An 18,016-nucleotide genomic window follows, 5' to 3' on the forward strand; every position below is an offset into this window, starting at 1 on the left:
ATGTTTTAATACTTGTCGCTTAAGCTCTTGCTGAATGAACGTTTGCCAAGTTTTCATGAATTCTAAACTTTTCCCTACCTACTTAAAGTTGTTGTCTATAGTTTATCGTGTTTTGAATAGATTTTCTTTGACTGTTATTTTGTTTCCAGTAACACAACTATATTCTCCAAAGAACACCCTAAATAGTCTTTCTTTTATACCTTACAATCCTTATATTGAGGTCGTTGAACCTCCAAATTAGGAGCGTTAACCTTTATTGCAGTCTTGTTTCTATAAAGTTTCTTGTAAAGGTCTTAATTTCCTTTTTGGCAGCGTAATGTTGTAACTTCTGAGTTTCCTCCTTGTCACCAAGATGCTTGAAGTATTCCGTAATAGGCACATACACTTGATCCCTCTTTCTTTGGATGAAAATTAGATAAAATTGTAAAACAATTCAATTAGATAATTGAAGATTGAGGAGGAGGGAGGACCTAATTGAGGAGGAGGGAGGAGGAAGGGTGTGCACCTAAAATATTTGATGTTTACATCCCTCTCTATTAAAACAAATTTCTGCTTATTTTGGAAAGACTGCAAAAGATCCACTAGATCTAAAATATATATTGATGTTGCTAAAATATTGCATCATTCCAACCTTAATGGATACTATAGCGACAAAAAAAATTGGATTACTTACGAAGTATCATCCAAAAGCAACCATGGTCGAGCAACAAATCATGGAAATTACAAAACATGCAGAACTGACTGTCGTCTTTGCCGCTTTTATCTATTAAAAAACATATTAGGGGCTATAACTAAACATGCAGAACTGACTGTTGTCTTTGCCACTTTTATGTATTAAAGAACATATTAGGGGCTATATTGGTTGTTATCTTGTATTATTGGCTGGAAATAATTATATTAATGATAATTGAGTTTTTCGAGACACCTATTAAATTGTCTCTTATTCAACGAAGTCTAAGGACTATGAATTCAAAGCGAACAATCGAAAAACTACTCTTTTCTCTAAGACACTCGCATTGCAATTTTTGCCTCATGGACAGGAACCGGGATCTTGCTTAGAAATTAAAGTATTAAAAAAACATGTTAGGGGCTATAACTAAACGTGCAGAACTGACTGTCGTCTTTGCCGCTTTTATGTATTAAAAAACATATTAGGGGCTATAACTAAACATGCAAAACTGACTGTCGTCTTTGCCGCTTTTATGTATTAAAAAAACATATCAGGGACTATAACTAAACATGCAGAACTGACTGTCATCTTTGCCGCTTTTCATAGGCAGCGCCCTAGCGCTGCCTAAGTAAAGAAAGTTGTGGGCATAATGTGTTTTTTTTTCTCTATACCCAGGCACTTCGTATCGAAGGAGTTGTCGTACAAACCTTCGAAAAGGGCTCATTCGATTGGAAATTGGAGTGGCTAGTGCCCTTTTTAATAGTCGTAACTTATTGGAGGGCAACTAGCCCCTCCCCCACGCCCATCAATCCCCCAAACACATCCAATCAAAATTTTGAGATAACCATTTTGTTCTACGTAGTTGATTTCCAGATAGAAAATATCTTGGAGGAGAACACTCCCCCACAACCCTCGGGGCAAGGGTTTTAAGTTATGCCCTGAGGGCATATAAGAACAATGTTGGCACAATGTACCCTTTATTATTTTATTCCTTTAGAGCAGGGCATTTCCTATGGAAGAGGTCGTCGTAGAGACTTCAAAAGAGGCTCATTAGATTGGAAATTGAGGGTTCTAGGGCACTTCTTAATAGTCGAAAGTGATTGGAGGGCAACTAGCCCTCCACGCCCATCATTCCCCCAAAGACATCCAATCAAAATTTCGAGATAGCAATTTTGTTCAGCGTAGTTGATTTCCAGATAGAAAATGTGTTTTCGAGGAGGACACTCCCCCACAACCCTCAGGGCAAAGGTTTTAAGTTTTGCCCTGGGGGTATATAAGATCTTTATAGAAGGCGTTGTCGTAAAAACTTCAAAACAGGCTCATTCAATTGGAAATTCAAAGGGCTAGTGCCCTTTTTACTAGTCGAAAGTGATTGGTGGGCAACCAGCCCCGCCCCCCCACGCCCATCATTCCCCCAAACACATCCAATCAAATTTTTGAGATAGCTAATTTGTTCAGCGTAGTTGATTTCCCGATAGAAAATATGTTTTTGAGGAGGACACTCCCCCACAACCCTTGGGGCAAGGGTTTTAACTTATGCCCTGAGGGCATACAAAGACAATGTTGGCACAGTACACTATATATTATTTCTTTCCTTTAGAGCAAGGTACTTCATTTGGAAGGGGTCGTTGTAGAAACCTCAAAAGGGGCTCATTCAATTGGAAATTGAGAATTCTAGTGCCCTTTATAATAGTCAAAAGTGATTGGAAGGCAACTAGCCCCCCCACGCCCATCATTCCCCCAAACACATCCAACCAGAATTTTGAGATAGCCATTACGTCCAGCGTAGTTGATTTCCAGATAGAAAATATGTTTTTGAGAAGGACCACTCCCCCACAACCCTCAGGGCAATGGTTTTAAGTTATCCCCTGGGGGGCATATAAGGTTTTTATAGAAGGCGTTGTCGTAGAAACTTCAAAACAGGCTCATTCGATTGGAAATTCGAAGGGTTAGTACCCTTTTTAATAGTCAAAAGTGATTGGAGGGCAACTAGCCCCCCCCCCCCACGCCCATTATTCCCACAAGCACGTTCAATCAAAATTTTGAGATAGCCATTTTGTTCAGCGTAGTTGATTTCCAGATAGAAAATAGGTTTTTGAGAAGGACACTCCCCCACTACCCTCGGGGCAAGGGCTTTAAGTTATGTCCTAGGGGCATATAAGGTTTTTATAGAAGGCGTTGTCGTAGAAACTTCAAAAAAGGCACATTCGATTGGAAATTCAAAGGGCTAGTGCCCTTTTTAATAATCAAAAGTGATTGGAGGGCAACTAGGCCCCCCCCCCTCGCCCATCATTTCCCCAAACACATCCAATCAAAATTTTGAGATAGCCATTTTGTTCAGCGTAGTTGATTCCAGATAGATAATATGTTTTTGAGGAGGACGCTCCCCCACAGCCCTCAGGGCAAGGGTTTTAAGTTATGCCCTGGGGGGATATAAGGTTTTCAAAGAAGGCGTTGTCGTAGAAACTTCTAAAAAAGCTCATTCGATTGGAAATTCAAAGGGCTAGTGCCCTTCTTAATAGTAGAACATTCATACAAATGAATGTGCATTGTCAGTTTAATATACATTTACTGATATTTAGTAATCAAAATGTTTATATTATTTGATTTATTAAAGCTATAAAAGTAAAAACATTTATATTTTTTCAGTAAAGTGCAAATTTTTTTCTGGCCTTGGGAAGGCATAGGGGTTTTGCACCCAACTTATGTTAATTTCTGCTTGTTTTGAGTTTGACTCGTTTAATTATTGTAATTTCTGCTCGTTTTGGGTTTCATTTATTTATCGATGCTGATTTGTGGTAGTTTCACGCTTGTTAGATTATTTGATTTTATTTTTGCTAATTTTTTGTTTAATGGAGTTCTTTACTTTTCTTTGAAAAACTTATTTTGTGGAAAAAGTTTTTTTAAAATATTAGGAAATGTGGAAAAATATTAGGGGCTATAATGCATACTAGGGGCTATGACTAAACATGCAGAACTGACTGTCGTCTTTGCCACTTTTATGTATTAAAGAACATATTAGGGGCTATATTTGTTGTTATCTTGTATTATTGTCTGGAAATAATTATATTAATGATAATTGAGTTCTTCGAGACACCTATTAAATTGTCTCTTTTTCAACGAAGTCTAAGGACTATGAATTCAAAGTGAACAATCGAAAAACTACTCTTTTCTCTAAGACACTCGCATTGCAATTTTTGCCTCATCGACAGGAACCGGGATCTTGCCTAGAAATAAAAGCCTTCGGGTACTAGCCCATTTAGATCTCTCTTTTACCACTGTTTTTGTTGTATTCTTTTTTTTAAACTGGCTTTATTTTGCATTATGAACCAACTGTTGATGAGAAATAACCGAAAAATGTATGCAAATCTATTAGATAAGCAAACTTTTTTCCATAAAAAGGGCTATATACATGACTCCACGGGGAGGGGGGGGGGAGATACAATTGTGGTGGATATAACTATTATATATGGGAATAGCATTGAATGCAAAACTAAGTGGTATATTTCTTATTTTCTATATGATTTATTCGTATCCATTAAATATATAGCAAATTAAAGTCTAGGGCTTTTCACTATCTTAAAAGCTACTAGAGCTAGAAGAAAACAACTTTCATAAATGAGCATACAACCTGAATTAACACTTCAGTAAATAAGCAAAAATCGAAAGCAAACGCTTTTTACTCTACGGCTCTGGCATTGCAATTTTAGCCTCATGACTGCTGAATGAAAGTTGAACTGCTCTCTACTGTGTTGATGTAAAAGCCCCTGTTTAAGCCTGTGCCTGTCTCTTGGGAATTGTGTCAATGACAACCATAAAATTTAGCAATGCATAGCTTTATGTCACTGCATGCAGAGTATAATTTTCTTTTCTTTAAACTGAACAAAAAACCAAACTGTGCCTTCTGTTTTGGCAAGAATCTTGTGGAAGTATTACTTCTAGGCAAAATGTATAGGAAGACAGCCAATTTTTTTTTATCTGGATGCTTCTACGGTATTGGGTGTGTCTGTAGAGGTCTTTTCTTTTTAGGCTGCCTGTTTTGATGGCTGACGAAATTGTTCATAATAAAGTTTTATTCCTTATGTCTAACATTTTAAAAACGAACCTTGAACCAACATCTTTTGACCCATATATATCTAAGATTTCTATGTCTCAGGGTCGCAAGACTTTGGTCAAAATTTCTATTTTAAATAGTCTCTTAAGATTTTCTGCTTAATTGTTCATTTTCTTGAAAATAGGCAAATTAAGGATTTGTACTCCATCCCTCCCTAAAATGTGAGTAGTTGGAACTGTAAGTCTAGAACCTACCTGCACCTGACGGGCACAATCTAAATGTTCGGGAGGGGGTTAAGTCAGCTAGCAAGCCAGATAGTGAAGCCTGCTTCATTAGATTCCTAGAAAACTTTCGACTTCCAATTTTGAATAAAAAGATCTCTTAAACAGTTTATGGAGAGGCAATCCGGGAGGCAATAGAAATTATTATTATTACTACTACTAACAACTCACTGCAGCCTTAAGCCGCATGAGCCCAACATAGCTACGCACACTCCTTCTCCATCCCAATCTATTCAAAGCATCCCTCTTTACACTCTCCCAGGAAGTTCCCTTTTCCCTTAAATATTTCCTTAGGACATCTTCCTACTCCATTCGGGGATGATCCCAATTCCAGTACAGACGAAGATTCCAGTTTTCCAATAGAAATTAAACTTAAGATAAATGATAATATTTCTCTAATAGGGATTTGGGGGAGTATTCACTCAACGCATTGTATGCAAATTTAATTAAAAATGATTCAACAATTACAATACAAAACCTAATGAACATGAATCCAATAGCTAATACCAATGAACCTGAATCAAAAAGACCTTTTGGGTTTGCCAAAAAGCGAGAATAGCACTGAAAACATGCTAGTTTTCTTCAGTCCTGGTTGAACTTCCTTGAGGTAATGATTTTAGGACTGTTTTGATTTTTTATATGTGCTTTGCTGAGGACGGCCCTTTGATATAAAGCCGAAATATTCATTTATGAATAAGAAAGGTCACAGTTCTGGATTAATTCCTTAATTTTTTACCTGTTTTTGTTTGCACGATGGAAAAGCAGTGTGGTCTTCTTCGTTATTCTTTATGGGACAGTTTACTATCCAACGATAGTTTTAAAGGGGAGACAGAGGGGCACTTGTCCTGGCACAGAAATGTTAGGGACGCAAAACTTTAAATAAATAATCTAAGGGTTATAATCATTTTGACATTTTATTTTATAAAAAATATAGTAGAGGGTGCAGTTGGCAAAATGTTGTTAATAAATGAAAACTTTGTTAAAATTTGGCCTAAAAATTTTGGGAGACATGGGGAAGGGGCACTAATCAACATTTTGCCCCGGGTGTAAGAGAGGCCAGAATCGTCACTATCGCTATCCCATCCGTCTTCCTTTATATAGGTTTAATAAACTTTTACAAAGTAATGTTTTTGTGTTATTTAGATTGAAGTCAAAAACGAATCTAGTCCGTCAGATCAAATATTTGGAGACCCGTGGAGAACCTTGGGTGTTTATTTTGAGCAAAAAGATCTGTATCTTGAAGACGACAGGGAAAGTCGAACCACGGCCACAGCATCAGGTATTTAACTATGGCATAAGCAAGTACTGCCTTCTTTTTGCTAAAAAATATTTGAATTTCTTTTGACGTTATTTACTCTTTTGACGTTATTTATTCTTTTACTGGAGAAACGTTCGTAATAAAAATAATGAATGTTTTAATTTCGATTTGATGTGTACAAACTAGGTTTGAATGGTTATTTTTGTATCAACGTATGACGTTAACTTTAGTTCTGCCTAAAAATCCTGGTTGAAAATATGATGTTGGATTGACGGGATAATAGGTCTTATGTGGATGTGCAACCATGTATTGTGCATGTATGGTAGGAATTGTACAATTTGTCTCGAATTTGAACCAACAGTAGCGTGGGATGGTCTTTGATCGGATGAAAATAATCGCATGATATTACTCTCGACTAGTCAGAGGCGTTTTCCGCTGACATAACATTATTGGAAGGGAAAGTAGTATTTTATGCCTTTAGTAAAAGCATCATTGACTGCCAATGAAAATCGCCCTTTCTCTAGTAAAATCCGAATGCGGAAATCACCTTAGTCTTCACAATTTCCATTACATACTGATATTTTAATTTAATTGCTAAGTTCGAAAAAAGAACAAACTAAATAAGGTTAACTATAAAAAAAATAACGGTAGAAAGTGGATAGGTATTATTCCAACAACATACGACGTAAATTTCAGTTCTGCCTAAAAATACCGGTTGTACATATGACGACGGATCAACGGGATAATGGATCTTACATGGATGTGTATCAACGTAATGCGCATATACGGATATAGCGCATGCAGCGGACGCGAATGTACGGCAGCTATTATGAACTGTGCCATCGTGTCTGAAATTTGAACCAACAGCAATGTGGGATGGTCTTTGATTGGATGAGAATTACCACATGATATTACTTTCGACTAACCAGGAGCGTTTTCCAATGACGTAAAATTATTGAAAGGAAAAGTAGTATTGCATGCCTTTAATCAAAGCATCGCTGACAGCCAATGAAAACCGCTCTTTCTCGAACAAAATCAGATCTCGTAACTTTCTATTCCACGCAAGAGGTGATTCTGTGTTGCTTTCCAGATGATCAATCGACTTCCCAAGAGATTGGATTTAAGTTGTCGTTATTCATCTGGATAATAGGGCTAACATTTTCCACATAAGGGGTCATTTTCACGTGAACAACTCAAACTGTTTATTTGGATGATGAAATGTCCCTATCCATATATGGTGATTTTCCATGGTTCTGCAGATAAATAATCCACTGCTTTAGAAACTCGGCTTGATTCACTTCAAATTTCAACAAGTGGTGATTTCAACAAGTGATTCCATGAATTTCCGTGATTCAGCAAGATACCGCAATGCTGTTTTTGACATTTGGATATTTTCCATGGATCGCCCCAAAGGCTCAAATCACTTTTTCTGAGATAATGGAATACCGGATCTTGTGTAAGAGTTGGCTGTCTATGATTCTTCGGAAACTCCACAGCCCATTCCAATATTTTGCTTAAGAACAGGGGTACCAATTGTAAAAAAAAAACAACAAAAGCACGAAGAACAATAGGGAAATCTTTTTGTAAGACAGTGGATATAAATCCGAATGAATATTTCGACCCTATGTCCAAGGACCGTCCTCAGCAAGACGAAAATGTGGTCTTCGTCGCCACCAACTGTAAAACAATTTCGGGGTATTTAGGATCTCGAGAAGTTGGATAATGGGAAAGGGATTCTGTTCTTAAAGACAATGGAACTGCTAATACTAGTAACTCACTGCCGCACTAAGCCGCTTGAGGCCAACACAGTTGCGCACGTTCCTCCACCATCCGAATTTATTCAAAGCTTCTCTCTTTGTACCATCACAAAAAAGTGTCAATTTCCTTTAAATTCTTTCTTACGAACTCTTACCAGCCCCTTCGGGAGCGACCTGCTTTTCTTTCGCCCTTGATGGTTTGCTGAAAAGGATGATCTATGGTAATCTGTGATTATTTATCCACAAAAAGTGTCCTTCGTCTTTTTCTATTTATAACCCTCTATTTTTATTGATATATTTTCATATATTTCAAAACGAGAAGAGTTTCGAAAATTTCGTATGTATTTTCGATTTGAACGTTGTTATATGAGCGTCCTCGAGGCATCAAAGCTCCTTAAGTAAGGAGGACTGAGGAGATGGTCCCCTAAATATATAATTTTAAATTTGCTTCACAGCTGAAACACTGCAGATGACTAACAGAAAAATTTACAATACTATTTTTAAGGTATGGTGGAGCAATGATAAGCAGGGGGATGATTTCTGGCTCCATAAGTTATTCAGTTTGGAACTGAGCGGAACATGCTAAGATTAAGCAAAACTGTAATTAAAATGATAAAACAAGGGATATAGAACTTTACATTGATAAGCAGTTGAAGCAATGAGGCAGGTTGAGGGATGATAAGCTGAAGTTTTTCTCAAAGTTGAGTCTATTGCTTTAGATTATGAATACCAAGTTCAATGAGAGGTTTTAATAATATTGAGTCTAGGAGACTTAACAGTGAAGCCTGGATGATGGTTAACCCTGGGATATCGTTCTTGATGACAATACGCCCTCAATACACTCCAAACTCTCCAAATATTATTTAAAAAAAAATATTGTTAAAATAAAATCTTGAAGGCGTATGTTCCCTTTGAAACATGAAACTGCAAAAAACTGAAACTTGTCGTAAATAAACAGATCAATCTTTAATATGCAAATTAGTTTAATAATGAAACCTGGATCTCATCAAATATGGCTTAAGAAATTACCTACTTCTAAAATATAATCTCTAAGATTTTTGCACCCACTGTAACATAGAATTTTGTGACAAGCTGTAGTCTGTTACAAATGTACAGATTATTCTGTATATAAATCTGCAATAGCCATATCTAATTAATTTCAGATTTATCTATAAGTACAAGTGACCGAACTTGGCTCGGAAAGTAAAACCATTAGGGTGTTGGAAGTCTGGGTATTCATGACTCAATTTTATCAAAAATGTTTTTACACAATTAATTAAAGCCTTAAACGAATTTTCTTAAGTCATGTTCCATCTAGACCGTTTCTTTTACATTGAAAAACTAACAACTATCTTATTACCACCGACCTTGTTTAACGATCAGTAATGTCCGAGCGAAGATCGGACCCGATAATACAAATTATTATTGTAATTTTTCTGCCATAATACGGGCCATTTGATGCAAAGCAAATAAGAATCCAAAATTCACTCACTATCAAACGGCAAGGTCTTTCTCGAAAAGCTCGGAAGCAAATGATTTGTCAACCAACGAAGCGCGTTTGGAAACTCCTATTGGTGCTCTAGATTTTAAATGTTCAGAGGGTCTCTAATCTCAGTCAGCAGACGATTAATGAAAGGGAACTGGAAGGGGAAAATGAGTTCTCCCAAAGACTTGACATATCGAAATCGTTTTACTCACACCGGAATATAGTGGTATGCCAATTTCCAGAAAAAAAATATATTGCCGTTATGTATATGTATATATATATAATGCAATTATCGTTTAATAAGATAGATACACAAATAAATGGTGTAGTAAATAGCTGCAAGTTGCACCGAGAGGACAAGATACTTTTATCATTTGATTCGTGAATCTGAGATAAATCAGTTCACTGAGCTTTGAGAATTTATTATAAACAAGATTTTCATGACCGGAGAAGCGAATTTCTAGCCTCTGATCTTAAACAGAAACCAAACTTAATTCATCTCGTTTGATAACATTTTTTTCGCTGGGTAGACTTGGAATCCGGTGGATGGCCATGGACGTGGTCGAACGTATGGACGTGGAATCTCAACAATGCACATCTTGACTCCCGTCAAAACCTAGTTTTTGCCACATTTTCATTAGCACCTCACTGAAAAATTGTCCAATGACTAAGCAAATATGATGGCTGGTTGATTTCTTTTCTGGATTGTGCGTAAAACGCAAATGGAAACACGTCTGAGAATGATATATTTTGGTTTTTGAACAATAGAGAAGGTGATCAAACGCCATCTATTTAAAATGTTAAATTGTCGGCTTTTTTCAAAGTTAAAAAACTGTTTCCACAAAACAAGTGTTTCAAAGAAAGTAAAGAGCTCCATTAAACGAAATATCAGCAGAAATTAAGTCAAATAATCTTTCAAGCGTAAAACTACCACAAATCACCATCAATAAATAAATGAAACTCTAAACGAACAGAAGTTACAAAAAATAACTTAAGACCAGAACATAATATGCACTTTACTGAACAAAAAAGAATTACAGTGGATTGTCTGTTTAATATACTGCGCTGCCTATAATATTCAACCGCCATTTTTTTTATATCTCAATTAATTTTTCTAAATGTATTTCAGCTATAATATTTAATTAACATATTTTAAAGATACTTGGTTTAATATCACTCTTCATTTTATGTTGTTGTTGTTTTTTTTTCATGATGCCAGAATTCCAGCAATAAATATTGTTTTGTTAAGTTCTAGTCTGTTTTCCAACATACTCCTAATCTCAACCATATATTTTAATTGGTAGTTTTTCAATAATGAATGAAAACTGACAATTTAATCTAGTCGTCAAAACAAACAATAGAGAAAATTCAAATAAAAAATTCACTACTCATTTTCATTATAATACACCAGTCATCTGATGGAGAAAATGTCCAACATTTAGAGATGTTTTTATTGATAATTCTTTTATTTGTATATATTAATACAAAATACACAATATATATTAATATAATAATGCAGTATATTAATAAAACCAGGTAACAGACCCGGCAAGCTTCACCTGGTAGCACCTAACTTCGAGGTTACGTGTTCGAGCTCGATATTCCACTTTTTTTTAATCGGCAAAAAATAAACATTGACTATTCCTTTTTGGTTTAAAGTTGTATTTGTGGAGAAGAATTGATATCAGACCATGTTTCGCCAGCGGATGGATAAAAATTCAGGTAAAAGAGGGTTGGGGATCTTTTATCTTTGCAAGTATTTTCAAATCTATATCTTTGTGTATTTTATTTTGTGGGTATATTTTTATATTTTTTTATTGCCTTTGCTTCAAAAAAGTAGGGATGGAGGATCTTTTCTCTTTTTGAGTATTCCCAAAATTATTGTTTTGGTGAAGCTGCGCTGTACATGATCATTTTTATATTTTTGTACCAGTCTCTCTTTAAAAAGGGGGGGGGGGTCTTTTCTCTTCGGGATTATTTCTAAATTTTTAGTTTTAACCAATAGATCATGTTTTGCCTCATATATAGAAGCACAATAAACTTTCAGAAATAGTGTTGTGAGGGGGGGGGGGGGGCAAACAAAATCTTCAGTTCTCACAAAAAAAAGTTGCGCTACATTTATTCTTTGTGTTTTTATGTATATTTTCACACAGGCTTTGCTGCCACTAGTTAGACTATAATTTTTTTTTTTTAATTTTTTTAATTTCTAGGAAATGCCCAGAGAGAGCGAGAAAGAGAGAGAGAGAGAGTGAGAGCTTGTTACATTTGTATGGTTTGTCATGAACACAATGACCTCTTTTTTCTAGAACGAGGAGATATCAGCGATCCTGAGGATATAAATGTTCAGAGCTATAACTTAGATAATCAGAGTCAATTACGAACTAACCTGCCACAGGAAAATAGGGTGCCAATAGTTTTGTCGAACTATCACAGTTGCCCTACTAAAGAAAGCTCGGAATGTATTGTTAGAGAACCCTTTGAAGTAGCTGAATGTGGCTCCCGATTAGAATATATACCTCAAATTTCACATCCTGGATTTACTACTGTTGTAAGTCTTTTTTTATGTTCAGTCCACTTTTTGGCAGCGTTTGCAAACAGACAGCAAATATGTGTGGTGTTGGGTTATTTCCAGCATTATTGGCAGCTAGTTATACAAAAGACGTTTGTTAAGGTATTGGAGATGCTACTACTACTACTACTAACAATTCACCGCAGCCGCAAGTCGCCTAAGGCCAACACAGCTACGCACGCTCCTCCTTCATGCCAATCTATTCAGAGCCTCCCTCTTTACACCCTCCCAGGAAGTTCCTGTTTCCCTTAAATCTTTCTTTATGATATCCTCCCACCCCAACTGCGGCCAACCTGCTTTCCGTTTAGCCCTAGACGGTTGGCTAAAAAGAAGAATCTTTGGAAATCTGTCATCCTTCATCCGCAGAACTTGCCCTAGCCATCTCAACCTTTCTGTCATTATAGTCCTATACAGTGGGATTGAACCATACTTTTCGTGCAGCCTACTGTTTGAAATACGGTCAGTCAGAGGAGTACCCCGAACAATCCATAGGTGATGCAGCAACAAAAAATTGATAACAAAAGAACAATTTTCCAACTGATTATACACGACAGAAAACTGGATATAAGGCATTTCCCTCCCCCCCCCCCAGAATTTAGAAAAACAGCTTTTTCGGTAGTCTCATTGAAGAATACCTTTTTAAGGGCATTTTCATAAAAGAAAATTTTAAAAATTACCCCTTCCTCGCCTAGATCTTGAAAAATGAATTTTGCCCCCCCCCCCAATTTTTGTGAAGTGACGCCACTAAAATACCAGTTCCGTAACATGGCTGGACAGGAAAGGAATCCTATAAAACAAAAAAAGGTTTGCATTTACCTGTTTAGTTAAATAGGGTTACCTAGTTGACTTTCTTAATAGAACTCATTTCTTAATAAAATGTAGAAAGTGAGGAATGACCTGGAGTGACGCTTTCTTAATAAAACAGGTCTTAAGCATATTGATGATCACATAAGATTGGGACAAACGGACTAAACTATTCAATAGATGAGTTCAGTTTAAGTTTTAGTTCAGTTTAGCTTAATAAGGTTAGATTAGTTCAGCCCATTTTAAGAATGAAGCTCATATAACTTTTTATTAGTTATCGCAGTAGATGTGTCTGCTTATCAAAGCCAGGGGGATTTCCCATGCCCCAGGGGGTTGTGAATAGGTAGCTCACTACTAGAGAATCGAAGCAAAAGATAAAGAAGACTTTAGTGAACATGACAGAGAGTATTTTACGTACGACACTCGTATAGATTTCTGCGGGAGACTACTAGAATTTTATAATCCAGCCCAAAAGTAAGCTCTGTATCAACTAATATAGCGATATGTTGAAATGGAATAGTATTTTTTCTGTTTGTTACAGAAAATATATATATATATATATATATATATATATATATATATATATATATATATATATATATGAAACAAAATATAGTAAAAGAAGACAAAATAATAAAATAATAAAGACAGCAATTAGACACTTCACAAAATAGAAGACAAGCAAATACACGAAAGAAACCATAATAAAAAGAAAAAGACCTAAGCGAACGAGTATAAACACAAACATTTACTATCTAATGTGCCCACTATCTTACCACTGCAAGATATAGCTCCAGTCGCGTGACAAATTAATCGTTAAAATTCACAATACTTATTAATACGGCAATACATGAATCAATTATACTATAACAAATAAACGCAAACGATTTTCGGGTCCAAGGTGGGAGCCGAAGGGGATGAGTTAAGAAGCGATTTAAGTTAAGACAGCGATAAGTTAAGACAGCACCATTTAATTTGTATAATATATGTGCAAAAAAGAAAAAAAAAATCTTCAACATGGCGCGACCTACTATATATGCTGCAGAACAGTAACGTTAAAGAATCATAGAAAAATAAAATTATTATTATTATTAAAAATTATTGAAAAATCCGTCATATTTCCGTGTAAGTATTATATATATATATATATATATATATATATATATATATATATATATATATATATATATATATATATATATATATATATATATATATATATATATATATACTACTAACAACTCACCGCAGCACCAATCCGCCTGAGGTCAACACAGCTACGCACGCTCCTCCTCCATCCCAATCTATTTAAAGCCTCCCTTTTTACATCCACCCAGGAATTTTCCATTTCCTTTAAGTCTTTCCTTATTACGTCCTTCCACCCCAGATGAGGACGACCTGCTTTCCGTTTAGCCCTAGATGATTGGCCGAAAAGAATAATCTTCGGCAATCTGTCATCCTTTATCCGCACAACGTGCCCTAGCCAGCTGAGCCTTTATTTCATTATAGCCTTAGAGAGCCGTATTGAACAACATTTTTCGTATAGCATATTGTTTGAAATACTGTCAGTCAGCCGGGTACCAAGAACAATCCTTAAGCAATTTCTCTGGTAAACATCTAGCAAATCTTCATCCGCTTTTCTGAGCGCCCATGCTTTAGAGCCATATTTGGCCACTGTCATCACTATAGCTTCTAATATTCTAATCTTGGTTTGCAGACTTATTTTCCTATTCTTCCAAAACTTTTTTTAACTGTGAAAAAACACCCTGGGCCGTGGATAGTTTATTTCTAATATTTTAATTGCTCCCACCATCTTTGCTAACGTTGCTTCCACGTTAAAGAAAAATGTACACCAGATCAATCTTTTCGATGTTCTGCGCCATGTCGTTTCCTTTACTTGCTTTCAGTCGTGATGATGCAGTCTTCTTAGCATTAATTTTCAAGGCAACTCAAGCTCCTTAAACATGCAAAACCTCTCAAACCAAATTCATTTGATTCAATCTTCCATCTAGAATGCTTAAATCCTCAACATAATCTAAGTCCAGGAGACTTTTTCCTTTCCATTTGATTTCGTGGTCTCCAATTGCCTTTCCTATGCTCCTTAACACAGAGTCCTTCAAAATAATCCATATAAAGGGGAATAGAACCCAACCCTGCTTAACTCCTGATTTAATACAGAACCAGCTGCTAGCCTTATTTCCTACCTTAACCGCAGCAGAGTTATTCTCGTACATAGCACTAATCACTTTAATGTTTTTGTCTGGTATACCAAACAAGGATAAAACCTTTACTAAAGCTCTTCTGTCAACAGAATCGAACGCTTGCTCATAATCTATAATACTGAGGACTAAAGGTATTTGACAATTCAGGCACTTCTCAGTTATTAACCTAAGAGTGAAAATTTGGTTGACGCATCCTCTACCTTTTCTAAAACCGCACTGTTCTTCTCTTAAAACTTTGTCTTCGGCATCTCTCAGTCTAAAAAGTATTATATTACTAAGTACTTTGCTACATACAGAGACCAACCTGATGCCTAGATAGTGATCACAATAACTTTTATCACCTTTCTTATAAAGTGGCTTAATTAAGGTCTTCCTGAAATCGTTAGGTACTTCGCCTATTTCGAAAATCATATTCATAATCTTCTGTAACTTATATCTATCCTCAGAGCTACCGTATTTAAGAAACTCATTTACCGCCCCAACAGCACCTGGGGCCTTATTATTTTTTAATCCTATAAGTGGTGTTACGAATTATTCCTCACAAAACAGGTCTTCTCTCACATCTCAGGAGTTACAAAATTTTTCATTTATATATATATATATATATATATATATATATATATATATATATATATATATATATATATATATATATATATATATATATATATATATATATATATATATATATATATATATATATATATATACAAGGACGTATTGAGGATTTTTTTTTTTTGGGGGGGGGGGTAAAAAGAAAAACAACTTTAAAATCAGATTAAAAATTTGTTTATATGCATTTTTGTTATGTTTTTATGAGCCGGACAAAAATTTCGGTAGGTAGGATTGAACCCGGTAGCTCCCCCCCCCTTCTTCTTTCCTGGATACGTCCTTGTATATATTACAATTGTTGCTCGTTTAAAGATATAAGATTAACCTGGTAGAATTGCAAAGCATTATTGAATTACGTACTCCTAAAACGACAGAAGTGCTTTGAACTTGGATGTTTCAAGTCTTTTCATAGTTCTGATAAACATCCATTATTAAATTACGAAACTTTGCACTTCTCTTAGCGGATTATTTCTCAATGTCAATATAAATGTCAAGTGTCGTCTGTGAAATGTCTAATAGTTTTGAACTGTCTAATGAACTGTTAGGTTGCTAAGCGAGTTCATATTTCAATTGTCTTTCATGTTTCCTCAATAGCTATCCAGCATTATTACAACTCTAAAACCAAGACTGATCCCATGGAGATGTTAAACAGACAAAGGGTAGGACTGCTTGGAGGATAAACGATATGGTTCTAGTATTCTTCTTGGCCTTGACTGATTAAAACTTTCGTAGTCAACCAAGTTTAAAAGGCGTGCTGCTTGACTCTTTGCAAATGTTGTTTCTTGTCGTTCAATAAATAACTCCCTGGATAGATAGATAGAGAGATAGATAGATAGATAGATTTTATTTCTATAGCCTAATGTCTATATGAAGTGCATGGCTCTCAAGTCACATCAGTGAGAAGGAGGACTAAATCTCATCATCATTATCATCACCAGTCGTTTTAGATTTTATGCTGTAGGTGCTCAAGGGTCATTCATCATGAGGTATAGCTAACACCAGACTTATTCATCACAAGATTTAGTTTTGTATAATTTATCTTCATACTTTTGAAGATAAGGTAGGGGAAAGCATGAAGAAGTAGGATGAAATGTAGTATGAAGATATGGTTCGAAAAAGTAGTACAAAGAGGTAGTTTATAAAAGTTGGATGAAGAGGTAATATGAAGAAGTTGCATTAAGAGGTAATATGAAGAAGCAGTATAAAAAGGTAGCATGAAGAAGCAGTGAGAGAAAGTAGTTTGAAGAAATAGTATGGAAGAGGTAATAAGAAGAAGTATTATGAAGATGTGGTATGAAAGAGCATTACGAAGAGGTAGTATGAAGATGTGGTATGAAAAAATAGTATGCAGAAGTAGGTTGAAGACGTTGTATGAAGAGTTAACATCAAGAAGCAGTATGAAAAAGTAGCATGAAGAAGTAGTGTGACGAGGCAGTATCAAGAAGTAGTAAGAAAAATAAAATGAAGAAGTTGTACGAAGAAGTAGTGTCAAGAAGTTATATTAAGAAGTAATATGAAGAAGCAGTTTGAAGAGGTAGCATTAAGAAGTAGTGTGGACGTAGTAGAAGAAGTATTATGAAGGGGTAATATCAAGAAATAATATGAAGAAGTAGTATCGTAGTAGTAATCTTTCTCCATTTTCCAGGCTTCATACTTTCGCGAAAGTGTTTTGGAAAATGTTTCATGGACAGTGAGAAAAACACTATTACCACAAGAAACAACTAGTCGCAGCTCAAAAATAACTTGGGCCAACGCAACACAAATCCGTGTCATTTTACTGGCTGTATTTACTTTAGGAGGTACAATTCCTCGTTGGAATAGACCTTACGACGGGAAGACTTGGAACGCAGCCTCTGAAACGCGGTAATATGAAGAAGTAGTATCGGAGCAAGATGTAGATTTGGCCAACCCAAATCAGAAGTTCAATTTATTTGAAATTTTACGAATCTTAGCTAATGCCAGCCAATCAGAGAGCTTCATCATCAATCCTTAGCTGTATAGAAAAATATGTGGTAGAGATGTTACGAAACTTTCCTTTTTTCATTAAGGAATGAGACATTAAACCTAGCTGCAACAGCGTAGCTTAACCTTGTGGTGAAAAGCCAGTCAGATACAGCTTGTTGGGAATGGGTCTGGAGTTAGCTAAAATACCAGTAACATCTTAATCTCGTTACGAATGAGTCTTTTGACACTTATAATAGAATATGTCTTTATTTAAGGTTCCTCATTTTGGATCAGTGTCACTGCCGTAAGTACTGGAAGTTTTTTTTCTAAAAGGCTGCATAGTTCAAAGTTTTAGCTCG

General features: G+C 35.7%; 1 protein-coding gene across 6 annotated transcripts in view; it reads left to right on the forward strand.

Moving 5' to 3' along the window:
- Positions 1 to 18,016, forward strand: part of LOC148954615 (uncharacterized) — a 276,074-nt gene that overhangs the window by 245,717 nt on the left and 12,341 nt on the right. For all 6 annotated transcript variants that reach the window (XM_089087172.1, XM_089087166.1, XM_089087168.1 and 3 more), the window contains exons 6-7: positions 6,149 to 6,284; positions 11,813 to 12,054. In XM_089087172.1, the coding sequence (XP_088943298.1) occupies positions 6,149 to 6,284; positions 11,813 to 12,054 (378 nt within the window). The remainder of the gene's footprint in view (positions 1 to 6,148; positions 6,285 to 11,812; positions 12,055 to 18,016) is intronic.

This window comes from Artemia sp. Qi Xiang Cuo, chromosome 3 (assembly GCF_049724085.1).
Source record: "Artemia sp. Qi Xiang Cuo chromosome 3, ASM4972408v1, whole genome shotgun sequence".
NCBI classification, from domain to species: Eukaryota; Metazoa; Arthropoda; class Branchiopoda; order Anostraca; family Artemiidae; genus Artemia; species Artemia sp. Qi Xiang Cuo.